General features: G+C 45.8%; 2 protein-coding genes across 2 annotated transcripts; one reads left to right on the forward strand and one right to left on the reverse strand.

The window, feature by feature from the left end:
• Positions 1-10784: 10784 nt before the first annotated feature.
• EDB93DRAFT_1090732 (uncharacterized protein) lies at positions 10785-11420 on the reverse strand (the record flags this gene model as incomplete). Its single annotated transcript, XM_041446294.1, has 1 exon — positions 10785-11420. A coding segment is annotated over one exon (636 nt), but the record flags the coding sequence as incomplete, so codon positions are not given.
• Positions 11421-13747: 2327 nt separating this feature from the next.
• Positions 13748-15885, forward strand: EDB93DRAFT_1106369 (uncharacterized protein; the record flags this gene model as incomplete). The annotated part of the gene is made up of 11 exons (XM_041447606.1): positions 13748-13772; positions 13831-13945; positions 13990-14134; positions 14223-14337; positions 14569-14821; positions 14866-14947; positions 15020-15052; positions 15107-15434; positions 15545-15650; positions 15675-15717; positions 15844-15885. 11 exons carry the CDS (start codon positions 13748-13750, stop codon positions 15883-15885), a joined length of 1287 nt encoding a protein of 428 aa, XP_041304630.1.
• Between the last annotated feature and the right edge of the window lie 9578 nt (positions 15886-25463).

The raw sequence follows: 25463 nt of genomic DNA on the forward strand, positions 1-25463 counted from the left end.
CAGTCGAAGCGCATACTGCGCTTCGAGAATAACGGCCTCCTAGAATGCCTTCTGAGAGTCCGGGGTCTGCGTGAAAGAAATGGTGGACTTGTGGATGAGTTCGACGATAGAGGCTGTGGATCCGAGGGAGAGGGAGGAGGCATTGGACGAAGTGGTAGACATGGAGATGATGGTAGCTGGTTAACAACTGAGGAGCTTTGTTGTCAGCTTGAGTCTCTTCTTATAGTCCTTGAGCATCTCCGCTGCGGACTTCAGTTCCTTCTCTGGGATCCACGTTTGTTCGGAGGGTGGATAGCCAACCCAGGAGACCAGGTATCGGTGTTTCGTTCTGGTACCCCTGTGTTGGAGGATCACTTCTATTTCGTAATGTTCTTCCCCGTCGATCAGGTCCGGTGGCAGTTCAGTATAGTTTGGGCCATGCACGTCCGTCTCCTGATAGGAGGATAATTCTGATGCATGGAACGTGGGGTGAACACGCCAGGTGGCAGGGAGTTCGAGGGTGAACGTGATGGGGGATAGGACCTGTTTAATGGTAAAGGGTCCGTATCGTTTTGGTGCGAGTTTCTTTGAAGGGAAGTGGGTGATCAAATGCGCAGCAGATAGCCACACCTTGTCCCCAACCTTCCAAGGTTGGTACTTTCGCCCGAATGTGCGTTCTGCCATGTGTTGCTGCGCAAGGCTGTGGCATGCCAGGGCTTCTTCACGGATCTTTGCGAGTTTCTTGACTCGATCCTCTGCTGCTGGCAGAGCGGAGTCGGGGAAGGCGTAAGGTATGCCTTTGGGTTCGTAACCCATCATGAGGTAGAACGGGGATGCGTTCCGAGCGGAGTGTCATCTGGAATTGTGGACGAATTCGGCCATGGGAAGGTGTCTGGCCCAATCGTTAGGGGTCGTCCTACAATAGATCCGAAGGTATGTCTCCAGCTCCTGGTTCATTCGTTCTGTCTGCCCATCCGTCTGGGGATGATAGGCAGTGGAGAGGGCTACCTGGTAGTCCAGGAGCCGTCCGAGTTCTTTTGCTAGCTTCGAGGCAAATTGTGGGCCTTGATCGGAGATGATCTTGTCGTATAGTCCGAATCGCATAAACACCTTTTCGTAAAATAATTCAGCAACGCCTTCTGCAGTGATGGTTTTCTTGCAAGGCGAGAAAATTACCCCCTTTGTAAGCCCATGGTCGACCACGACCATAATGGAATCATAGCCGGCGCTCTCCGGAAGATCAGTGATAAGATCGACTGAAACCTGGGAGAACGGTCGAGTACAAGTGGAGGGAATGGGCATAAGGGGAGGTGTGGTGGGGTGAGTGTCGGATTTCATCTGCTGGCACATAGTGCAGCCATCAACGTATTGTCGGATGAAGGTGCCCATGCCGGGCCACCAATAGCTTTTCTTGACATTCCATTCGGTGTTGGAACGTCCGGGGTGCCCGGCAGTTGGGTGATCATGGTGGAGCTCCAGAATGCGCTTCCGGAGGTCAGAGGGGACGTAGGCTCGGTCCTTGAAATAAAGGATGCCTTCGTCAATGTGCCAGTCTGACAGAGCAGACTTCATAGGGGGGGCGCAGAGGCCATTTAAGGCATCAGCTGCTGTCTGTATTGTTTGATCAGCAGGGTTATCGTTCGCTGCTTTGAACTTTGACGCTAGGGCGGTGTCAATAAGTTTAACAAAGAGCGAATCTGGGAGGAGGACAATGTCCTCGTTATCACCATCCGAATTGTCATGATCCGGTCGTCGGGAAAGAGCATCGGGTGCAGCAAGCTTGCTGCCCGGGACATGGTGGAATTGAAGGTTGTACTCGCAGAGGGTGAGCTGCCAGCGGGCTTGCCGGCATGTCAGCGTCTGAGAGGAACGGAAGTAGAGGAGATTCTTGTGGTCGGTGAAGATGATCACTGGATGGGGATTGCCTTCAAGGAAGTGTCTCCATGCCTTCAGGACATGGATAACCACAAGAAGCTCACGGTCGTAAATCTGATAATTCCTGTTCCGCAGCGTTGAGAGACTGTGAGAGATATCCACATGGGTGATAAGACCCATTGTCGTCGGTTTGCAGGAGGACTGCTCCTGTCGCAAATAGCGATGCATCTGTGGCCAATGCAAATTGGCGAGAGGGGTCGGGGTTCCGGAGTACAGGTTCGGTGGTAAAACACTGCTTTAGCTTCTGGAATGACGCTTCGCAGTCGGGGGACCAGGAAAACATGGTGTCTTTCTTTGTGAGGTCGAGGAGGGGGCGAGCGAGGTCGGAATAATGGGAGATGAAATGACGGTAGAAATTGCAGAATCCTAGGAAGGATCTGACTTCTTTCACCGTCGATGGAGTCTGCCATTCGCTAATCCCCTTGAGTTTTGCCGGGTCCATGGCAACCTGTCCGGGTTGGATGATCATCCCAAGGTATTCTACCTCTTGGGAGTCGAAGGTGCACTTTTCGGGTTTGAGGAAGAGCTGCTCCTGACGGAGCTTCTCTAAAACCCTATGGGTGCGCATCTGGTGTTCTGCAAGGTCAGAAGAGAATATTAGGATGTCGTCCATATAGACGATGAGCCATCCTTCATCTATCTCCTTGCTGAACGTCTGGTTCATGTAGGCCTGGAACGTCGCTGGCGAGTTGCAGAGCCCAAAGAACATCACTTTTGGCTCAAAGAGCCCAAAAGATGTCGAGAAGGCTGCCTTCCATCTGTCGTCGGGGTGGATTAAAATGTTGTTGTATCCTGAACGAACATCCACTTTGGTGAAATATTTCGCATCTTTGAGTTTGGCGATAAGAGGTGGAATGAGGGGGAGTGGGTATGCGTTCTTGATAGTCCATTCGTTAATGTACCGGTAGTCCTGACAGGGGCGAAGGGAGCCGTCCTTCTTTCCTACAAAGAAGAAGCCTGAGGCTTGAGGCAACTTCGATGGTTGGATAAAATCTTTCTGGATATGTTCATCCAGAAACGCTTTAACCACTTCTGTTTCTTTTGGAGAGAGCGGGTAAGCACGAGAAGATTTTGGGATAAAACCTTCCTTCGTTTCGATCCGGTGGTCTACACCAGGTCTTGATGGGGGAAGCTTATTGAGCCCATCTTTCGCAAATATATCTGTGAAATCGTGAAGGTATTCGGGAACAAGCTCTTCGAATGATTTCTTCTTCGTTTCTTGAGCTTTGTCCTTGGCGAATTCCTGTGCCTTGTTACTGGTCTTCGTATACTCCTCCTTTGCCGTAGCAAGGATCCAAATGTTGCGAAGGGGAGTCTTTCTTGCCTTCATGGTCTCCGTCTTGGAGGTCCCATCCCTTGTTAGGGGAGTGTCGAAGGTGAGGTTCTCGATCAGTCTGACCGAAGAACCATCGGCCGAGTATTCTATAAGAATTTCGTCGTCAGTCAGAGGGTAAGTCGCAACTTCCTTGACTTCGGGTAGGGGGTCGATCTTCCCTACCCAGACGTCTTCCATGATGTCGGTTTCTTGAGGCATTTCGAAATGCTTTTCTTTGGCGGGTACCTCCTTGGCAGGTTTTGCCTTCTTCGTCTTCTTTTTCTTCTTCTTGCATCGAATTTCTTCGAGTACGTGCTCCGTACCCAAGGGAAGTAATTTGAGAGGTTTGAAGGGGGCCTCTTCTTCATCTTCGACGATTGGTCGAAGACCTTCGAATCGATAGGGGGTTACCCCATTCTTTCTTTGAATTTTGTTGAGTAGTTCCTCAACGTATCTGGATCTGGGTGTGGGGAGCATTGTGATTTCGTTGCGTCCCCAATCGATATCTGGTTTCATGGCGGATAGCCAGGGTTTCCCTAGCAGGATTTTGTCTCGTTCGGAAAGTCTGGTGACGTTAAACTTTCCCCACATGGTTCGTCCGTCAAGTCGGGCGAAGAGCATGCAGTATCGGGTGACCTTCCCAGCAGTGGATTGGCTTCCATCTACCGTTGTCTTAATAACCGAGGGTCTTATATAAAGTCGTGTAAATGTAATGACACCACAATTACACTTTGGATAAGACTGCTTGCCAGTCCTCGATTAACACGGTCTACGACTTTTCCTATTTCGTGGTAGATAACATGTGAGTTCTTGGGAGGCTCGCTAAACTAATCTTTTTTATAAAGATCAACCTAGCCGGAGCTTTACTTTTCTTTATTGAAACTCAAATCTCTTGTCTAGGAATAAGCTTCTAGACACGTAATTTGGTTTCTGGAATGTATTTGCCTAGGAAATCTCCTTCTAGGCTCTGGACTTGGATACTGGAACTAGTGAGATGTGGTCTCAAATATACGAAATATGACCAAGATCGCTTGGTCTATGGACACCTGACTGTGAGACAAATGGTCTCAAATATACAATATATGTTCAAGATCGCTTGAACAAAGGGGACTATAACTTGACCAAGATCACTTGGTCTATGGGACAACTAGTGAGACGTGGTCTCAACAATATGATAGATGACTAAGATCACTTAGTCAAAGGGCACAGAGCAATGAGACAAAGGGGTCTCAAAGACAATATATATGACCAAGAACGCTTGGTCTATGGCACTAATAAGTTTCTAAGGTAAGAAACTTATAATCTCAAGGGAATTCTTTTCCCTGCACTTGTCTCACTTCAAAGGGACTAACTTTGCAAGTGAAATATCTGATAGGCAGATTGCTACAAATGGGAGATCATATTTTTTGGGGGAGAATGGGCTCTCCTTATATACATTTTGTGTGGGAAAGTAACCTAGGTTCACAAACAATAAAAAAATAAGGAGGACCAATCAAAATATTGGGTCAAACCCAATAAAAGAATAAAATACAAGTGAAAGATGGAGCTATGACATCATAATGACATCAAGAGTGACATCATTGTGGAGCAAATGATTCCAGAACCTTCCATGAGTGAGTCAGAGTGAGTCATTGTGGAGTAGAATAATCTAGAGCTTGATGACATAATATCTTTCAACAGAATACCTGCAGGAGTATCTGTGGAGTCTTATGACATCATAATGACATCATACCCTATGGGTACAATTTTATGAAGTGTCAGGTGAGTCAAAGCATCCTAATGAAAAAGTAGAGTAAAGAAACACTAGAGAAAAGTAGGTAGCAAAAATAAGACAGTTGGCAGGAATTGAAACATGGTCTTTTTGGATAGGTTTTTTATAGGCTTTGTACTTTTCTCTATGGTTTTCTCTAGCCAAAGTGAATAAGCCAAAGGCAAGGCTATACCTTAACCTTCATTTCCCTTCTCAAATCAACTAGGTCTAAATGTGATTCCCATCTCACATTAGACTTTGCCGTCAAAACATATTCAGATCATGAAACTTGGGGAAAACTGGAAATATGGACCATGGTTTGAAACCAAGGTATGGGTTGACTAGTCTGAGGACTAAGCTAACAGACTTTGTCTTTTGAGGGTCACCTAGTATTCATGTCCATGCATGATTCCCACATCATGCAGGACACCGTAGTGATGCGGAAGGGTTTCTTCAGGAGGTGGATTCTAATATTGTGCTTCTTTATGAAGGTGTCACAAATAAATGTTCCCCAAGCCCCTGAGTCGATGATTGCTGTTGTTGCAACGGTTTTCGTACTCGTGGAAGAGAAAAGTGTCACCGGGACACGGAATTCATTTTCTTTTCCTACAGTATGAGTACACAGGATATCTAAGGAGGGGACGCATGTTGCTTTTGCGGTCCTCCGCTCTAAAAATCCTCTTCTTCTTGGAGCCGGTTGGTCTCCATGTCGTCTCCGGAGCTTTCGTCATCACGCTGGTCTCTACCAGTCGTTACCGGAGTCTTTCCTTTGGTATCTTTCTTCTCTGCACGTCATATCTTCGGGTGGAATCTGGGGTCGTTGGCTCTATGGCCATGCTCTTTGCATGAGAAGCAAAGGCCCTTCTTGTAGCAATCGTCTTTCTCTGCCTGAGAGAGGGTGCGGTCTACGTCCATAGCGTTAGGGTCTCTGGACGACGAGACATTAGGCTTGGGGTAGTGCTTGGAACCGCGAGGGGCGTATCGGGAGTGTTGGTTTCAGGAGTTGGCAGAGACGGCCTTGCTCCTGCGGTAGTTAGCATCGAGCTGAACCGCAGAAGTGTACCACTTTTCGATGGTGTCAGGAAGTGTCTCCTTCCTGTAGATTGCTTCGCGAAGGCTCGGGTTCAGGCCTTTCTCAAAGAAGTGTGAGAGTGTCACGCCTTCCTTGATATTGGCAATGGTAGCCAATGTTTTGAACCTCGAGATGTAGTCCGTAACATTGTTTCCCATTCTGAGTTCGGCGATTTCGGTGAGGGCATTCACCTGCTTATCAACAGGTTGAAATGCAAGGTTGAATCCTTTCTTGAATTTGGCGAAGGTTCTGAATTTCGGGGGGTTGGTGCTGAAAGCTTCGCGATAGAAGTTGTCAGCCCATGCTTTAGCGCTGTTCTTTGTCATTAATGACAGGGCGACTGAGACCATGGTCTGCTCGCTGTTATAGATGGTATAATTGATGAGAAAATACGCCTTTAAGCTGTAGAGCCATCGTTGCGCGTCGTCAGTATTACCATCAAAGTCCGTTGGTGCTCCTGCTTTGAGTTCAGGGGCACGGACGACGACAGCAGTGGAGGAGGATGATGGGTTAGACATTCTTGTCTTCAGATTGGCGCTAGTGTTTCGGGGAGGTACTTCGTCTGGAAAGTCCTCTTCAGAAGTCGGAGTGTTTCCTAGATCTTATTTGTCGTTCAGTCCCTCGTCTGAGTGGTACTGCTCTGTCGGTGAGGTGGGAGAGCTAAACTGTCCGTCTACCTCTTCTTCGTCAGGGTCTTCCTGATTCGGGTCGCGCTCCCAAGAGAAGTTGCGTGTCCAGGGAGTGGTCGTCTTGTATCTGTTTCTGTCCTCAATAGGTGTCGAGGGCTAGAAGGTAACTTGAATCTTTTGTTACGACTTGGATGGTATCTTGTTGGCGACGCTCAAACAGAGCGTGTGTCGTCAACGGTCGAGGACATCCTTGGGCTAGCCCAAGGTTAGGGGTCTTACTTGGCGAGGCTTCAGCAAGTAAGATTTGACGCCTATGTCCAAATCGGGTAGCTTACGTCAAGCGGGTGCTAGACGATGAGCTGTATCTGCCAAGGCTTACGACACCCGAAGGTTAATCGTAAGATCGTCGTTAATTAGAAGGACGGAAGTCTGACTAGTTAACAGGGGCTTTGCTCGTCGACGAAGTCGATGAGTAAAGATCGAGACTATAGGCTTATCCGCAATGAGCAGATAAGAAGATAGAATATAGACTGCTGGCTAGGCAGAAAGGATCACTCTGGTGAGAGTAGGAGGTCAAGAACCAAGTAGATTCAAGTTAGGGAATATGGTACATGGTAGCGAGTTTATATAGAGGACAGGAGGCGTATTAGTGGGTGATAACTCGTACTACCAAGTGAAGTAAACAATAAAGGGCATAACCATAAAAGGAAGGCACATTCGGGGTGAGACACGGGTGAACCAGAACGTGCTTGATAAGAAAGTGAGTCAAAGGTCAAAACAAGAAGTGAAACGCGCAGGGGCACAATCGTGCAGCTGCGGAGCTAAGTATAGGTAACATGTGTGACTGCGCACTGAGTCAGAGATCGGGAAAGGGAACAGGGCAAAGGGGATGCATCGTGCATCATATCATAGGTTACCGTCCGGACGGTAAGGGCAAGGGGACTGTCCACAGGATCAGTCAGGCGGTGGAACAGAGCATGGGTATGCTTCATCAGCGAAAGGATCCGGCCAGATGTACTGGCTCTGCTGAAGCGACAGGTAGAGGGCGAAAGGGAATGCGAGGATGACAAGGATAATGAGGGTGAGGTCGGGGTGAGGGTATGATGCAAGGGCTGATATGAGAAGGATGAGGAGAAAAATGGTAGGGGCCCAAGCGTCTAGATGTTCTTGTAACACTAGCCAACGAATGCGAAATGAAGATTTGATACTTATCATTTGATTTCTTGCCAACAAGGACTACTTTGGCCTGCGAAACTGTAAGGGTCCTTGGTATGGTCCGCGGTAAAGGGTCGGGGTGTGGTGGAGGGTATGGATATCGTACACCGTACCCGTACCCATGCGTTTCCCTAGGTATGGATAGGCTGAACGGTTATGTGAAAACAGAAGCAGAAGGGAGTGCACATGAAAAAAATTGCCAACGACATTAGTAGTTTCTCAAACGGCTGTAAACGTACTTAGTACATAATGTCAATTGCAACCAATAGTTCCTTGTAGTCGACAAATAATTCACCTCTGCCTGGTTTTGCCATGGCACAACCATAGTCCTGCCATATTCTGTCAGTTCTGCTGGTCAACGAACATTTATCAAAGTGAGTGTACGTTCAGCGATGAACGGCCCAGTGAAAACCTTTAACCCATTACTATGGCCGCATGGCACGATGAGAACGGGTGCGATTATATAATATCAAGACAGGACTTCTGGTACTCCACATTGTAGTTCAGTTCATCGCTGAACGTACACTAAAATCTTTGATAAATGTTCATTGGCAGAACATTGGTCCACGTACGTAGCACAAACATATCATCCTCGACGCAATAGGATCCCAGGGTCATGATACAATGAATTGAACACGCCTCCGCACATTCTACCAAAATTTCTGCTATTTGATAGCAGTAACACTTCTGCCAAATCGATCAGGATCACGCCCATGAGCATAGTACGTAGGATATAAATGCTGGTCGTTGTTCTATACAGTTCCCCCATCCTCAGATATATCATCCGAGACTCCTTCCAGAATATTCCATATTACCTTGCAAGAAATGTGTTTCTCCTTCCTCGCCGTTATCATTTTTGCTTTGACAGCATCCATGTATGTCAGTGCCGCATGTATCCACGAGGGAGGAAGTTGTGAAGATAGTTCAGAATGCTGTGGAAGATCATGTGATCCTGAAAAATTAGTGAGTATGAACAAGTTGCAGCCTGTGCATCCAAGGATTCAACTATATGACTCACCTGGATTTAAGACCTGCACATAGTATGTTCCAAATAGCCCGAGCGGCACGACATAACAGTGGGTCGTGTTCTGTTTTCGCTTTGGTATCATGTTTGATGGTGCAATACTATGGAAACCTGGACACTCGTGCTCAAGCTAAATGTAGCGCAGCCAAAAAATATCAGTGAAAACAAAAAAGAGTCCGATCTAAGCTACTTCTGCACCAAGCGCCTCAAGTCCAAATCCAGGCCATCTGCAGAACTCATTACAAACATGGTGTCTCTCAAATTTGCTGACGGCCTTTTCAATATTGCCCTCCCCAAATATATCCTTCCCTTCACTGACAGACGAGTGCGTCATTATTTGGGGATCAGTCAGTAGCTCTGTGCTGCCTGTTCAATCCCAATATTAATGACATTGAGAATATAGGATACTTGGAGCACATACCTTGATAATCAGTAGTGATGGAAAAGTCCGGTTCAGTCTGAAAATGGTCTGGTTCTGGTTCAGTGAGGGTTCGAACTGAGAACTGCACCATCCAAACTATATATAAAAATTTTGTCAAGAAACATTATATTGAAACACACCCAACAACAGATGCATCATGTAATACTAAATGCTACTTTCACTCGCTGTCACGAGTACCTTTAACAAACCACTATTCTTTCTTAAATCTTCCTAAGCGTCAATACACAGCACCTAAGTCAAACCCTAACCCTACTCCAAAAGTGTCTACCAGATCAGAGATTCCCTTAGCGCCCACAACACGTGTCTTCGATGTGACTGATGAAGAAGACGAGTTCTTTGATTGTGAATAGATTAGATTAGATAAGATAAGATAAGATATGGTCACGTGATACTTCTTTAATATTCTACGATGTTCTATGGTATGATTCCCTTTTCTATTTTATGATTGGCTAGTAGTTGTAACTCAGTTTCAATCTCCGTCTCAATAGTTGTATATAGGTAGCATGTCTTGGTCAATAGTTCTTTAGTTCAAACCTCTTGTATCTACACCGTAGCAATCCAAGACGTCCTTGCTCATTATCCTCTTGTCCGATAACCTTAGTCGAGTCCTAGTCTCTGCCCAAGCATTAATTCGTTATTTGGGTTGTGACACTCGCTTAGTACTCATGCTCAGCACTTGCACTCTCCTGGCTTGCATTGGCACCTGCATGTTCTGAATCAGACCCAGGTGTTGTACAGGAGTACAATCACAGCGTGACTCATGAGCTGCCGCCTCCAGACAATGCAAAGACTTTCTATAGCTTTCCTGTGTATGGTCTCATTTGCAATTGCATGTCTTTTGTTTTTGCATTCTTTCTCTCATTTTCCTTGATTTTCTTTCCTGAGCAGAGAATCACACATCTAAACAATGTCATAGTGATCAATCCTGGCTAATGCTACACAACCTCCTGTCCAACAATGTCCACCTGCTCATCAGGTACCCCATGGTTTTTCGATGGAGTCTCACCAGCTTATGTGCGTCATCGCTATCACTTCAATTTCATTTTCTTGACCTCTTTGTTCTCAGTCCTCTGCACAAGGCCATTCCCACTCCTCAGAACTGCAAAGAAGCACACTTCTCAGGCATTTATTCCACCGCCACCACAGCTCATCCAGTGCCCATAATACAGTTACTGGTGATTCTACCCTCGTTTATGCTGATGCATTCTGAACTGTTCTTTTTGCATTATGTACAATATGGATACCAAACATTTTGTCATCTCCACCTATAAGTACTACACTTAAACTACATACTGACTTGCCATTGGTTCGAACAGGTTTGAACCTGTTCAGAACCAGTTCTGCAATTCTGCACATCCCCAAAACGCGGACCAGACCAACGGTTCGGTCCTCCCTATTGCCCGAACCTTGAACTGGACTTCAGTCAGGTTTGAAATGGTTCAGGTTCGAACTGCGGTTCAGAACCGGACCTGGCTATCACTAGATAATCAGATATAAAAACCAGCCTACCTGTCTTCGTGCACTGGACATGTTGTGTGAACGCCAAGAACTGCGCAAAGTCATACCCATCCTGTTCTGGGTCAAGTAATGGGTTCAGATCCATATTATGAATGAACTTCATAAAATCTTCACCATCAATGACCTCCTCAAGAAGGAAACCTGCACTTGGCACCCCAGTCTTTATTGTAGACTTGCTGCTACCTTGAGAATAAGATAGCGTGAGGCCCACTTCAACAAACCACATGCGTGGAATATTGAATGGTGGAGGATCAGGTGTGCCTGCAATGGCGTGGTCGATGAAATCGTAGATGAGACCTAACAACACTTTTGCCCAGTACAGGACATTCGCCTCCCTGAATAACTTAGGCAGCTCGTCAACTAGTGCAAAGCGTCCAATCCTGTAATCAGTACTAGAGGTAGGTATACCTTGGGGGTATATTCTGTGAAATGGGTGTTTCACAACAACATTGTGACTCACCTGTGACCCCAGACCTGAGCTAGGGGGAGCTGTTAATGTCAACCAGCCTTGGTGTGCTGTTTTGAATCCGCCTATTCCAATGCGTCCTTCGATGGATGGGTCAATTGTTACATAGCCGACTGATGAGTCGGTATTGTCCACCAAGAATGAATGATAGCAGGTACACCTCAGAAGCTCACAGAGGGGTCAGGTAGGGATTGAGTGAAAATGTATATTTTCATTCTGAAATTTGGAGACTGACACCAAACAGTGAGTGTGATTGAATAGATTAAATGAATTACAACATACTTTGTTTAACATTTAAGTCAGCACCTCCACCTATCTTAAGGGCCTCCCTGAGGTCATTGCGATCAGGAGACAGTGCGAGAGGTACCCGAAGCTTGTGAGGGGGTGAAATTGTGCCAGAACTGCTTGCACGTTCGTGCATTCGTTTGCTGGATATATTGGTACTAGGTGCTGCGCCACCTGGCACCTTTAGGACCTTTGCGGCCTGGCTGCAGGCACTGTGAGTAGAAGTATGGAATTGATGGCTGATGTATCGATAAGTCTACCCATCCTGAGTCTCGCACAATGAATTCTTCATCGTGCCATGAAAACATGCCACCAAAAGCACATAGCTTAGGTAGCACTGTCTCCAAAGCGAGGCTGATGAGACCTGGAGCATCAATGTCTTTCTTGCCTTCACAAATATTCTAAATAAAAATACAATCAGTGGCACTCTCATAACAGTATAATAGGGAAGACCGTACTCCAATTGGTAGGCCTCTGGATTTCTCACACACCCCCGCTTCATGGACAGCTGAAATTTTGAGCGAAATGATTTCTGCTGCTAGTACAGCACCAGGGGTAGCATAGGCAGCTTTGGCCCATCTAAGATGTTCTCCGCCATATAATCCATGGTGTGATGAATATCCAACCGCACCAGTGAGCCTCGATGGTATTGGTGGTGCGGCTGATCCCTGCCAAGACATAGGGATGGCTACATCCGGGCCAGTGACTGCACGGCGGCAAGGGACAGGTGGTGGGCCCATGATGGCATTTGTCCAGTCAGGAATGGCAATTACAGGAGGAGGATCAATGCTTGCTATTGTGGTATCATTAGCTCAAGTCCCACCATACAAAGATTGATACAACTTACACTTCCTTTGAGCAGCATTCACCGAGTGCCGGATCATTTGGGCATTGGGCTGGCGATTACTGGCTGTATTAAACTGTGCAGTAAATGACAGATACCGTGGTACTGCAAGTATTTAGATTGTGTTGTTATAATAAAACCTATGATTACTCACCTGTCGGTCTCTTCGTTGAAGTCACAGACTTTGTCTGATAACATGCATAGCAGGCTGCGCATACATAACACCCTGCTTTTCCAGGTTCAATTGTTTGCACATAGTAACAGGGCTCGCCTTTGTTGATCTGGGCCTGACAAGAGGGCCACTCACAGATCCTGTCTTCGGCAGCAAAGGCATCTTCAGTGAACTGACAAACAACATTGTCGGGGTTGGCCATGAGAGGGACTGTGAATAGTCATAGTAGTGAAGAGCGGCATGGCTTAAATACGAGAAAAAATAACAAGTTAATAAAATTCAAATAGTTAAGTATGTTGAGAGAACATACTAATACTAAAGACCGGGAACATTGAGCACTGGTGAAGTTTTGGAAGAATGTCTGTTGCAAAACAGGAGCTTGTGAGCCACAAGCCAAGCTCAAAAAATGAAGACTCATCAAACAATTCAGTTCTTCATCTGGGGCCCGGAGACACATAGCTCATGAGCCTGGCAGGAGGAGCTGCAGGAGCTTCAGGAGTTTCATCAGGCTATTAGTGCAGCAAGGAATTGTGAGGAATTATAAGGACTTACTAGAGTAGACAATCAAGTAGTGAATGTGTTTGGAATGTGTTTGGACAATAATAAGGACTGAATGGCAGGTTAATCTGACTCTCCGACTCGATCCAACTTGGAATTAGGGTGGAGAGAGATTTGTTATGTTATTTTGCGTGACTCCAGAGCCTCCAATAGTGCCTCCAATACAAGTTAGTCAATTTAGTCCAAAGGTAGTTGTCACAAAGCTCAAACTAACTACCAAACTCACTAGATACATATTATTTCATTCCTATTCTGTGAATTGCCTGGTGTTTCATCTGATATGAGTTAGTTAACAGTTGCCACAAGCTCAAACTAACTACCAAACTAGCTAGGTACATATTATTTCATTCCTATTCCATGAATTGCCTCATGTCTCAAGTGTGTTTTGCAGGCAAGCGATTTCTTGGTGCATGTATCTGACTCGGGAGAACCAGCCAAGAGCCAGCCTCATGTATCCTATGCGGGGGCTGGAGATACATTGGAGGTACGTACTACTCAGCTTAAATACACTTGTCACTAACATCTCGCATCTCCAGTGCCTCTATGCCCAATCAGTGGAAATCTACATGTACGTCTTGTTCTGTTCTGTTTCTCTAGACCAGCACTGCTAACTCGCATACAATTAGCACCTTTGGATATTATCCAGCCGCACATCCTTCACCTTTGGAAGGCACGTCAGACAGACAAGCAGATTGTTGTAGAATTGCAGAAACACTTTGACACATTGCACTATGGTCTCAGGTGAGTTTTGTTTTCACTCGTCCCTTTGATTTATGTTCCGACAGCATGCTTAGGCTCACTAAATTTCTCAAAATTCGCAAGGGTATGGGCCTGCGAAGAACACACCAGCAAATGCATAATGTTGAGACTATCCGTGAGGTGATGACTGATCTGTGTATGACTTATCCAAATGCTGGAGCACGTGAAATGGTGAGCTTGTTATTTCACAAACAGAACATGAGTGTGGCCAGTTAATGTAGTATTTTCATCAATATCATATCTTAATCATTAACTGTAGTCTCTATTTGTACTGCAGGAGTGTGGTGACATCTTACTTCGCCATATACAAGCCAGAACTTGTCCTCCAGCGCAAGGCCAATCGCCTTCGAAGGAGATGATTTTGGGCAGCGGGAGTTAACAATATATTTGTGGTTGATCAACACGACAAGTGGCTTAGGTACGGCCTCAGCCTTCATACTGGCATCGAGCCATTCTCAGGTAGGATTATGTAGATGAGGGTTTGGCACTTGAACTGGAACCCACAGCTGATCCTCAGCTATTATCTCGACACACTTGATATGCTTGGTCATAAGTTTTTTTTCTGGTTTGCTTCTCCACTGACATTGTAATATACCTACTACTAGATATGCCCATGGTCACCCAGAGTGACCCTGGGTCGGAAAATTTTGGCATTGCCAATGCACATACAATGCTTCGCCAGTGGCATGATCCTGCACTGCAGGGTACTTTGCAGCATCACTGGATGCAAAACAAGAAGAACATCATGCCCAAGATAACCTGGTCACAAATGCGACGCCGATTCACACCAGGATTCAAGTCACTACTGGACCACGGAGTCATGTCAGGTTGGTATGATAGTAATAATACTCTCCAAATGTATGTATCTTCGCTCATTCATCTCACTTCAAGTCTGATCATAGCTTGTGGGATCGATTTAGGATGGTCTTTCAATGGGTCTTTATACCTTGGTTGCAGCGGGAATTGGACGCATACCAGGACCAAGTGAACAACACCCAAAAGAGGTGAGACTGGAACAAGATTCTGCTGCACGGTGTGCTGAACATTGTCTATCAGTCACCTGAGGACTTCGGTGCCCTGGACTTTAAAGTAAGAAGCACCATATGTGCTCATTTCGTTTGTTCTTACCTTTTGTTTTAAGAGATTACTGTTGAACGTGAGGCATTAGATCACATACAAAATCTCTACATTGATCCTTCTCACATCATCTTCGACCTCGTGTCACAATCATTCAGGAAGCTCATACAGCATTACTACGAGGAACTGGGGCGCCCATCAGTCACAAGGCAGTCAGCTTGGGACGTATACCTACTTTTTCTTGATATGCTGCAAGGCAACAAGGAGATACCATCCACTATTGAAGATGTTGAAGAAGATCTCCCGCTTTTAGAGAATTACCAGGACTTGCCTTATCACAAGGACAACAATGGTGCCTACTATATGGGTGGGGTGGGTGGTGGACTCGGACTCAGTATGTTATCCGCTTGTAGCTATGTCAAACACAATCTGACAACTATGCAGGTGACAACAATTTATATCAACTAGATAATCTCATACGTGACAATGAGCCTAAAACTACAGGTAGTATTGATGAAGACATCATCAGATTGGATCACGATGGTCTGGTCATATGGGAATTCTCCAATTTTTCCAATGTCTCAGATGGTGACACAGATGTAGATGAATGGTGATTTGATTTATTGTCTTGTAGTAGCCTGGACACTTGTGCTCTGACTGGTAATCTTGGTGTTATAGTAAGGACAATAGTTTTTCATTATACATTTGTTCGTGTCGCAGTAGGGACAACAGTTTTTCGTTATACAATTGTTCAACACATGTAGCACATAATATTATTTCTGATTCGCATTGGCGGTATTCAGGGTCCTACAAAAGCATTGCCTATATATGGTACTGCTAGCTGAGTAATTGAGCATGAGTGTCCGGGTTTCCATACAATACCTAGTTCAGAGTCAATATTGGTACAGTTTTTTGGTACTACTTGAGCAATATGAATTTTTGAATTTATCTGAAAACGATTGACTGTGCATGACTAGTAAGCTTGGTTTTACAAGGCTGTTGAAACGAGTGATAATTGCTGTTGATGATCAATATTGGGAAGATGGAACTGACATTTCCTAATTTTCCTTATGATTTTGAATTTAATTCTGCATGTTCATGTAACGTTCGCCTCAAAGGTCGGTCCATGTTGTGCAATCAAAGGGTGGCTCGTGTTCGGTCCAGGACACCCTGCCTACCCTCCACCAGACCCAACCATGCATGAGAAATTAAAACCCACCACCGGTGTAGAGCCTTGCATCTCCACAGCTACTTCCCTCGAATTCTCCCACATTTCCTACACACTCCAGCTCTAATCCCAAGGATACGTCTTGCGCAGTAGCACTTCATATATTTTACTTTGCAGATTCCGTGCACACCATGCATCTGTGTTAGCATCGTCCACATACATGTCCATCTGTCCTCCCCATGTCCTTAGATGTTCATTGGTGCATTTTCTCACTATATTCCCATTTTGACCAATTGTTTCCATTGCTAATTCTCGACCTAGCGCTACACGCGCAGCCGAGACCCTATTACCTATCTCACATACTATATTTAGCTTACTCAGCTCACTACATCGGACCTGCGCGCCTAGCAGCGCTTAGCCATCTTTACATATACTATCTCTTTACTCTATTTTTGAGGTCAATTTTCTGCCTACTTTCTCTGTGTCTTTGGATACTAAGAATTTTACTCATTGTTGGCAAGTGACTATCTAAAGTCGCACACATCCACCTTCTGTTCATTGCATTGTTTCTGCCTCGCGCAAAGCGCGTTACTTAGCCTTATTACTTTATTAGTTGTTTGGTGTCCCTCTTTTTACAAAGAGAGGTTTCCCTTTACTCAGTTAGCTGCCCTTGGGACAATGATTTCACTTGCGCCCGGGTCTATCTATGTTTGCTTAGCTTAGCACCAACTTTCCTCACAGTTTAGATTCCTCATCTTCAACTGGAGCCCACCATGAGGGGCACTACTGCAACATATGATAGAGTACTCAGACCCAACACGCATCAGTTATTTTGCACGGATATTATCATGCGCATCGACAAAGCTATAGAAGAACTATCTGATGGTTCAACTTTCGCTACCATACCGCCCACAGAAGAATCTGCTGTCCACGCGCCACGTCCGGGACTTTCGTTTTTCAGTGGTGCAAACAAACAACAACCATCGCCTATCACATCTTCGCCCAAAGAATCAATCAAATAAGAATCACTCGACGATTTCACATCCGTAGATGCACCTAGAGGTAACATCCCTGGAACCTTTCACAGCACGCCTAAAGCAGAGCAAAAAGTGAGATTCACCGCACTAACACCTATAGATACGCTCGCGCCGCCGCACAAAGAAGAAGAAGAGTCAGATTTGCCCGTCAAACCTGAAACAGTTCAAGTCCTCAACCCACCTGTATCAATACTTAACAGACACATAATTGGCACTCTCTCAAGTGTTTACGCACTGCAACCCGCATACATCGCACCCGCCCCAGTACCCACACCTACAATCGCCACCATCGCCCCACCAGTCACAATGACTACACCTTATCACATGCCTATTCGTGGCACTGACCACGTGCCGAAATTTGACGGCACCACTGCTAACTTGTTAGATTTTATAGATGCATATGAAGAACATGCCTGATCAGGCCAGTCTCACCGGTCTTGATCGCATCAAGCAGATCATCCGCTATCTTGTGCCCACCGACAAAGAACTTTGGGCATGTCTGCCAGAAGCGAAGGTCAGTGACTACGACATGTTCATATGCGAAGTCAAGGTAATGTACCCCGGCTGTGAAGGGGATCATCGCTACATGGTCAACAACTTGAGCGCAGTCGCGCAAAAGTATGCCGCAATGCCAATGCCATCTGTCAATGAGTTGAGCTTGTACTATCATGATTTCCACAATATAATGCAGCTGCTCTTAGACAAGGACAGAGTAGGCTCGGCGGAACACGATCACATTTTCTTAGAAGGATTGCCTAGCAATGTGCAGATGCTAATGTGCACCTGCCTACTAATCAAGTTCCCAGACCATCATCATGAGGACCCTTACCCATGGAAGAATGTCTACAATGTGGCGATATTCTTATTGCCAGCTACGGCGCCCGCTTTGCCCGCACCCGTCACCAACACACAAGTTACAGCGCCATTAGCGAGTTTACTCCCCGCGGTCGCGTCAACGCCAGCTCAACAGCCCACACAAGGTTCAGTGACCAAGCACAAATATCAGTGTCCATGCACTACTCAAGTGTCGGATGGTTGCATGTTCTGCGGCAACCTTGACCATTTCATCATGTGTTGTCTGGAGCACTGAAAAATACCTCGATGCAGGAAAGTGTAAGTTATATGAGAACTATAAGCTCATCATGCCTAACGGCAATCGTGTCGTCGGACGCGAACAGTTATTAAAGGATCGTGTAGATCACATGATTGAAAGTGAGAAGAGTGCAGACGCTAGCAGCACTCATGTAGGTTTATGGTACCGCGCACCAGCCGAGGTAGAATGCATTTTGGATGTTGATCCATCTGCGTTCATACACACGATCATTGAGTCCGAGTCCGAGAAAGACGAGGATGAGCGTGAACTCGAGTGCACTACCCAAGCCCTAGCATACACGAAGGCAAAGGTAGAGCAGAAACGTGGAGTGAAAGCTAATGCAAAGGAAAAGAATGTTTGCTTCGACGGCATTGGTGTTCCTAGCAAAACATGATTGCAACCAGGTCCAGCATTGCGCCAGCTGACAGTCAAGGAGGAAATTGTCTCCCCAGCAATTCAAGCAATGTCTAGTAAAGGCAAGGAGGTAGCCAAAATACCCATAGTAATACCGCCCGCACTGATCGCGAGCACGCAAACATCATCTTTGTCTTCCGTGAAAAAGACCACTAACATTTCACCCCCCTCAGCACCAGCAGTAGCAGTAGCAATGCCAGTAGCACCCACGCCTTCGGGCACTTATTGTTTAACCTGTCTGCTCGAGGACAAAGGCACCAAAAAGCGCATTACTGACCAGATCCTGGATGTCGCCATCAGCATTCCTGTGCGCGATGTCCTAGCTGTTTCACCCGACGTCCAGAATAACCTCCATGACATGTTGACCAATTGATGGGTCACTGTCACGACAGTCTCAGTCAACGAGCTGTCTAGTCACCCCATTTCGCATCATTGGATGCGTGAGTATGAAGATGTGCGTTTGCATAGCGATGTCGGATGCATCGTAGCAGATCACTTTGCACCGCTGAGGTGTATTTCCGCAACAACCATAGGCAGCTGGACACTTATTTGCATCCTAGATCAGGGTGCGGAAGTCGTTGTAATGCCAAGGGAAGTATGGCAATCACTCGGAGTTGGTCTGCGGTCAGATCACCGCATGCGCATGGAGTTGGTAAACACTTTGCACAATTCAATGCTCGGCATCATCGAAAATATTCCGCTCGATTTCGGAGGAGGTCCCATGTACTTCCAAGTTCAGGTAACAGAGCACGCGAACTTTGAGGTTCTGCTCAGACACCCATTTTTCACTCTTACTTCTTGTTGCATATTTGACCTCCCTAGCAGAGCGCAGGACATTTTATTAACGGATCCAAATACACATAAAGAAATGCGCATCCCGACCCTCCCTTGGGTCAGAAACTGCCAAATCGCAGTACACGGCACGCCCTGCAGAGAAGCTACGCATACACACTTGCATGTCAATGTCACTGAGGTTGAGGGTCAGGATTTTTAAGTATCAATGACTAATGTTTCTTCACTCACTTTGCCCGTATCGCACAATGATAACCACTCTCATTCGCTCTCAAGGAGCAATATTGCTACATCACATTCATTAATTTCATCATCATCTCTCATTCCCATCTCTTTTTCACACTCTTGTTTCTCTCATCTGCAGTCTGCGCTATATGCACATCTAACCTCTTCCAGCATGGCATTTCATGTCGCGAACATAGCTGCGTTTAATGCGTGTTATGAATATGATCCCATTATCCATGCGCTGGTATACAAACCAGTCGCGAAGAAAGTTCGCAGTGTACTCATGGCTACCCCGCCTGAGTATTGCATCGTTCATGAACTACCGCCCGATCCTCTAGTAGGACTAATCCCATTACCCACTCACCCCCCAGATTTTGTTCCAGGTATCCGCCTCATGCAAGTCCGCGTGGATAAGTTTAATTTTGATCCCGCGAACTGGCTATGGCCAGAGGAAGCTAAGCTAGTATGCTGGCTAGTCTGCACACATGAACTCGTGTTTGCTTGGGAAGCATCCGAGCGCAGCCGCCTTGATGAAAGGTACTTCCTGCCTGTACAAGATTCCAACAGTTCCACATGCACCATGGTCACAATGCAATATACCGGTTCTGCTGTCGACAATAGACGAAGTCACGTGCATCATTAAGGAGAAAATCGTGTCGGACGTATACGAGCCTTCAACAGCCGCATATCGCTTGCGCTGGTTTTGCGTAGTCAAGAAAGACGGCAAATTGCTCTGCCTAGTTCACGACTTGCAGCCACTCAACGCCGTGACAATTCGCAACACATCAGTACCCCCATTTGTTGAACACCTCACAGAATCCTTTGCGGGTTATGCAATATATGGCATGATGGATTTGTACTCTGGATATGACCAGTGCATGCTCCATGAAGAGTCGCGCGATCTTACAACATTTGGCACGCCTTTAGGTCCACATAGGTTGACCACCTTACCACAAGGTCATACTAATGCAGCGCAGATTTTTCAAGGCAACGTAGCCTTTATTCTACAGGATGAGATTCCGAAGCACACACTTCTGTTCATAGATGATATCGCGGTCAAGTCCGTCGACATGCAATAGGAATTTGTGGACGGTACTTATGAAACCATACCCGAAAACCCCGGCATGCATTGCTTCATCTGGGAGCACCTAACAGTCATGCATCGCATCTTACAGCAGCTCGAAAATGTCAGTGTTACAGTCAGCGTGACGAAATTTGTTCTCGCCGCACCAAGCGCAGTCATCATCGGACATAAGTGTACTTTCAAGGGTTGTGTACCTGAAGACACTAAAGTCCAGAAGATATGAGATTGGCCAGAGCCTACCAACCAAGTGCAAGTCCACGGTTTCTTGGGAACCTGCAGCATTTTATGCATTTTCATCCACGATTTCGCGCGCAAAGCGCGCCTGTTAACTAATCTCACCAGGAAAGATGTCCCTTTCATATTTGGACCTGAAGAATGCGAATTGTATCAGATGCTCAAGGACTCAGTATTAGAGTCTCCCGCTCTTCGCCACCTCAATTATGAGAGCAAGCACGAAGTTATCCTCGCCATTGACACGTCCAACATCATGATTGGATTCATTCTGTTGCAAGTAGGCACAGATGGCAAGCAATATCCTAATCGTTTTGGCAGCATAGTGCTGAACAAGGTGGAAAGCCGATACTCGCAAGCAAAGCTAGAGCTCTATGGACTCTTTCGCACAGTTTGCATATTCATTTTCGGAGTCAAGAATCTCACCGTCGAAGTAGACGTGAAGTACATCAAAGGTATGATCAATAATCCGGACTTGCAGCCTAACACAACCATCAATCAATGGATCACAGGCATTTTATTATTTTCATTCAAACTTGTTCATGTTTCCGTGACCAAGCACAAAGGTGTCAATGGTCTCTCAAGGAGGCCACTCGCTGATGAGGATCCTCTCGAGGAGGACAATGACCATGAAGATTGGATAGATCACATGTACTCATTTAGAGTTGCGATACTTAATGATAGAACACAACGTGTCATGAGCAGTTGCATGGAACTTGTCCGCCATGCGCACCAGAATGCGCACACATCTTTTGACTCACATGCACCAGTACACCGTGTCTTCCTAGATGTCGTGCTGGAAAAAGAACCAGAACTGATCATCCCTCGCTCAGAGGCTGCGCAAGCGTTAGACATGTCGCTTGTCTTAACCAAAGAGTTTCTTATTTTGCGTGAAAGACCTGCTGACCTTTCAGATCATGAATTCGCAATGTTTGTCAACTACGCTGTGTGTTTCTTCATTCTCGAGGGCAATCTCTGGTGAAGAGAACCCCACGGAAAGCACCAGCTAGTAGCACTGCCGCGCAAGCAATATCGCCTTCTTAAGGAAGTGCATGACAATCTCGGCCATAAAGGCGTCTACACCACACACGTGCAGTTGCTACTACACTTTTGGTGGCCACACATCATAGAAGACATTAAGTGGTATGTGTGAACATGCCACAATTGTCAGGTTCGCCAGATGCGAAAGTTGCATATCCCACCGACGGTTCCGATACCAGGAGGTTTGTTTTGCAAAGTGCACATTGACACGATGAAGATGCCCAGAGCGGGCGGATTCAAATATCTCGTGCAAGCATGCTGCATGCTAACATCGTACCCTGAATGGCACATGTTGCACAAAGAAAATACCAAAACACTGACCACCTTCATTTTTGAAGAACTCCTTTGCAGATTGGGTCCGATCACCGAAATCATGACTGATAACGGCCCCGCATATAGACTCGTGGTAGATGAACTTGCACGAAAGTATGGGATTCACCCAATTCGCATTTCACCGTACAATTTGCAGGCAAACGGTATAGTCGAAAGACGACACCAAGATGTCCGGCAGGCCATCATCAAAAGTTGCGACGGTGATGACTCGTGATGGTATCAAGTTGTTCATTCTGTTTTCTGGGCCGAGCGCATTACTATTCATCGCACGACGGGCCTATTGCCCTATTTTATGGTTCATGGCATTGAGCCTATCTTTCTGTTTGATTTAGCTGAAGCTACCTTCCTCGCTCCTTTGCCGAGCTGAGGTGCATTTACCACTGCTGACCTTATAGCATGGTGCGCGCGCCAATTACAGAAATGCAAAGCTGATCTTGATGCGATCAAAGATCAGGTAGTCAAAGCGCGATTCAAGTCTGTTTGCGATTTTGAGAAACACTTCTGTGCGTCTATCAAATTGTATGACTTCGAACCCAGCGCGCTAGTTCTCATCCGCAACTCCAAAGTCGAATATGAACTCAGCAAGAAAACCAAGCCGCACTATCTTGGACCAATGATGGTCATGTGGCGCACGAAAGGAGGTTCCTATATGCTCGCTGAGCTAGATGGCGCAATATCGAAGCTTCGCTTCGCCGCATTTCGCATGATACCATATTATCTGTGCCGCAAAGATCGTGTATCCGTCACAAAGATGATCAGAATAGACGACAAAAGTATAGACCATGTAGAAGCTAACAAAACTATAGAACCCGATAAACATGAACCCGAGCATGCGCAAGACGAATAGCATGTGGAGGCTCGCTCATCACGTACTCTGATATCTGCACCCCCACATTCCCAAATTCTTGACACTCACACTCTTACATATCATACCACAATCACAATAACAAAAACATCGCAAAAATAAAGAAAACACAAAAACACAGTCTCGCTAGAAGTACTTACTCTCAGTTTTACCCTGGGATTTGTTCAGCAACCTCAGTTTCTCTCTTGCACCTCGCATATAACCCGCGCATTCACTGAACATAACACAAACACAGACTCTATTATATCGTGCACATCGCATGTAATACCCAAAACAGTATATGCAGATAAGTTCTCCTAATTGACTTGCACGTGCATAATCATCCACATGGACCTTCCATTTTGAATGCGCGAAGCTGTGCCGCACACATTTTATGTAGACTATACCCGATCACTATAATCACTCACAGCAGGAATAGACACAGACAGTTGCATGAAGAAGACAAGTCGAGCGCAAAGCTCACACGATCACGCGTATATTGCTAATTATCCTTCCTTTTCATTCTAACTATATTATGTTCGCTCACAAGTACTATTTCATTTATATCCAGGCCCAATGGACTCTATGGACATGGACATGGACAAAGGATCAGGACTTAGGCGAAGCTCACGCAAAAATGTTCGGACACAATGAGAACCCAATATATTCTTGTATAGTACAGCACGAAGTGCATGCGTGGAGAGACACAGGCATATAGTACAGCATGAGAAGGCGGTGCACAGAGAAGAAAAGAAAAGAGTATAGTAAGTGTCTATCTACTTTCGCGCATGCTCCTGCCCCACAACAAAGTCATCCATCTTCTGCCCCATCACCCTCAGATTCGACGACAGGTGCAGCCTCGACAGGCACCTGAGCCTCAGGTGAAGGCGAGCGAGGAGGGTCAAGTAAAGTTAAGTCAAAGTTTGACATGATAAAAAAGATGATTGCGGTTAATGCGAAAGATGAGAGAACAACACATTGTCACGTATCGCTCTTTTAAACGCACTAATTCCTGAGGTCACAAGGCCAATCACTAGCACTTCGTTTTCGGAATACGGACTGCAATCACATGACACCCCTCGTCGAAATTTCTCTATGTCCATTTGCATGAACACGGGTGCGCGCTGACTGGGGACAGTCAGATTTTAAAGTCTCCCACTGTTGTAGAGCCTCATGTCTCCACAGGCACTTCCCTCAAATTCTCCCACATTCCCTACACACTCCAGCTCTAATCCCAAGGATACGTCTTGCGCAGTAGCACTTCATATATTTTACTTTGCAGATTCTGCACGCACCACACATCTGCATTAGCATCATCTGCATACATGTCCATCTGTCCTCCCCATGTCCTTAGATGTTCATTGGTGCATTTTCTCACTATATTCCCATTTTGACTAATTGTTTCCATTGCTAATTCTCAGCCTAGCGCTACGCCCGCAGCTGAGACCCTATTACCTATCTCATGTTGTCCTGCATGATGTGGGAATCATGCATGGACATGAATACTAGGTGACCCTCAAAAGACAAAGTCTGTTAGCTTAGTCCTCAGACTAGTCAAACCATACCTTGGTTTCAAACCATGGTCCATATTTCCAGTTTTCCCCAAGTTTCACGATCTGAATACATTTTGATGGAAAAAGTCTAATGTGAGATGGGAATCACATTTAGACCTAGTTGATATGAGAAGAGAAATGAAGGTTAAGGTATAGCCTTGCCTTTGGCTTATTCACTTTGGCTAGAGAAAACCATAGAGAAAAGTACAAAGCCTATAAAAAAACCTATCCAAAAAGACCATGTTTCAATTCCTGCCAACTGTATTATTTTGACTGCATTTCAATTCCTGCCAACTGCATTATTTTTTTGACTGTGTTTCAATTCCTGCCAACTGTCTTATTTTTGCTACCTACTTTTCTCTAGTGTTTCTTTACTTTACTTTTTCATTAGGATGCTTTGACTCACCTGACACTTCATAAAATTGTACCCATAGGGTATGATGTCATAAGACTCCACAGATACTCCTGCAGGTATTCTGTTGAAAGATATTATGTCATCAAGCTCTAGATTATTCTACTCTACAATGACATCATTCATGATGTCATTTCCTTCTAGAATATTCTGCTCCACAATGACTCACTCATGGAAGGTTCTGGAATCATTTGCT

This window comes from Suillus bovinus (genome assembly GCF_016758785.1).
Source record: "Suillus bovinus strain UH-Sbo-P2 chromosome Unknown EDB93scaffold_58, whole genome shotgun sequence".
Lineage (NCBI taxonomy): Eukaryota > Fungi > Basidiomycota > Agaricomycetes > Boletales > Suillaceae > Suillus > Suillus bovinus.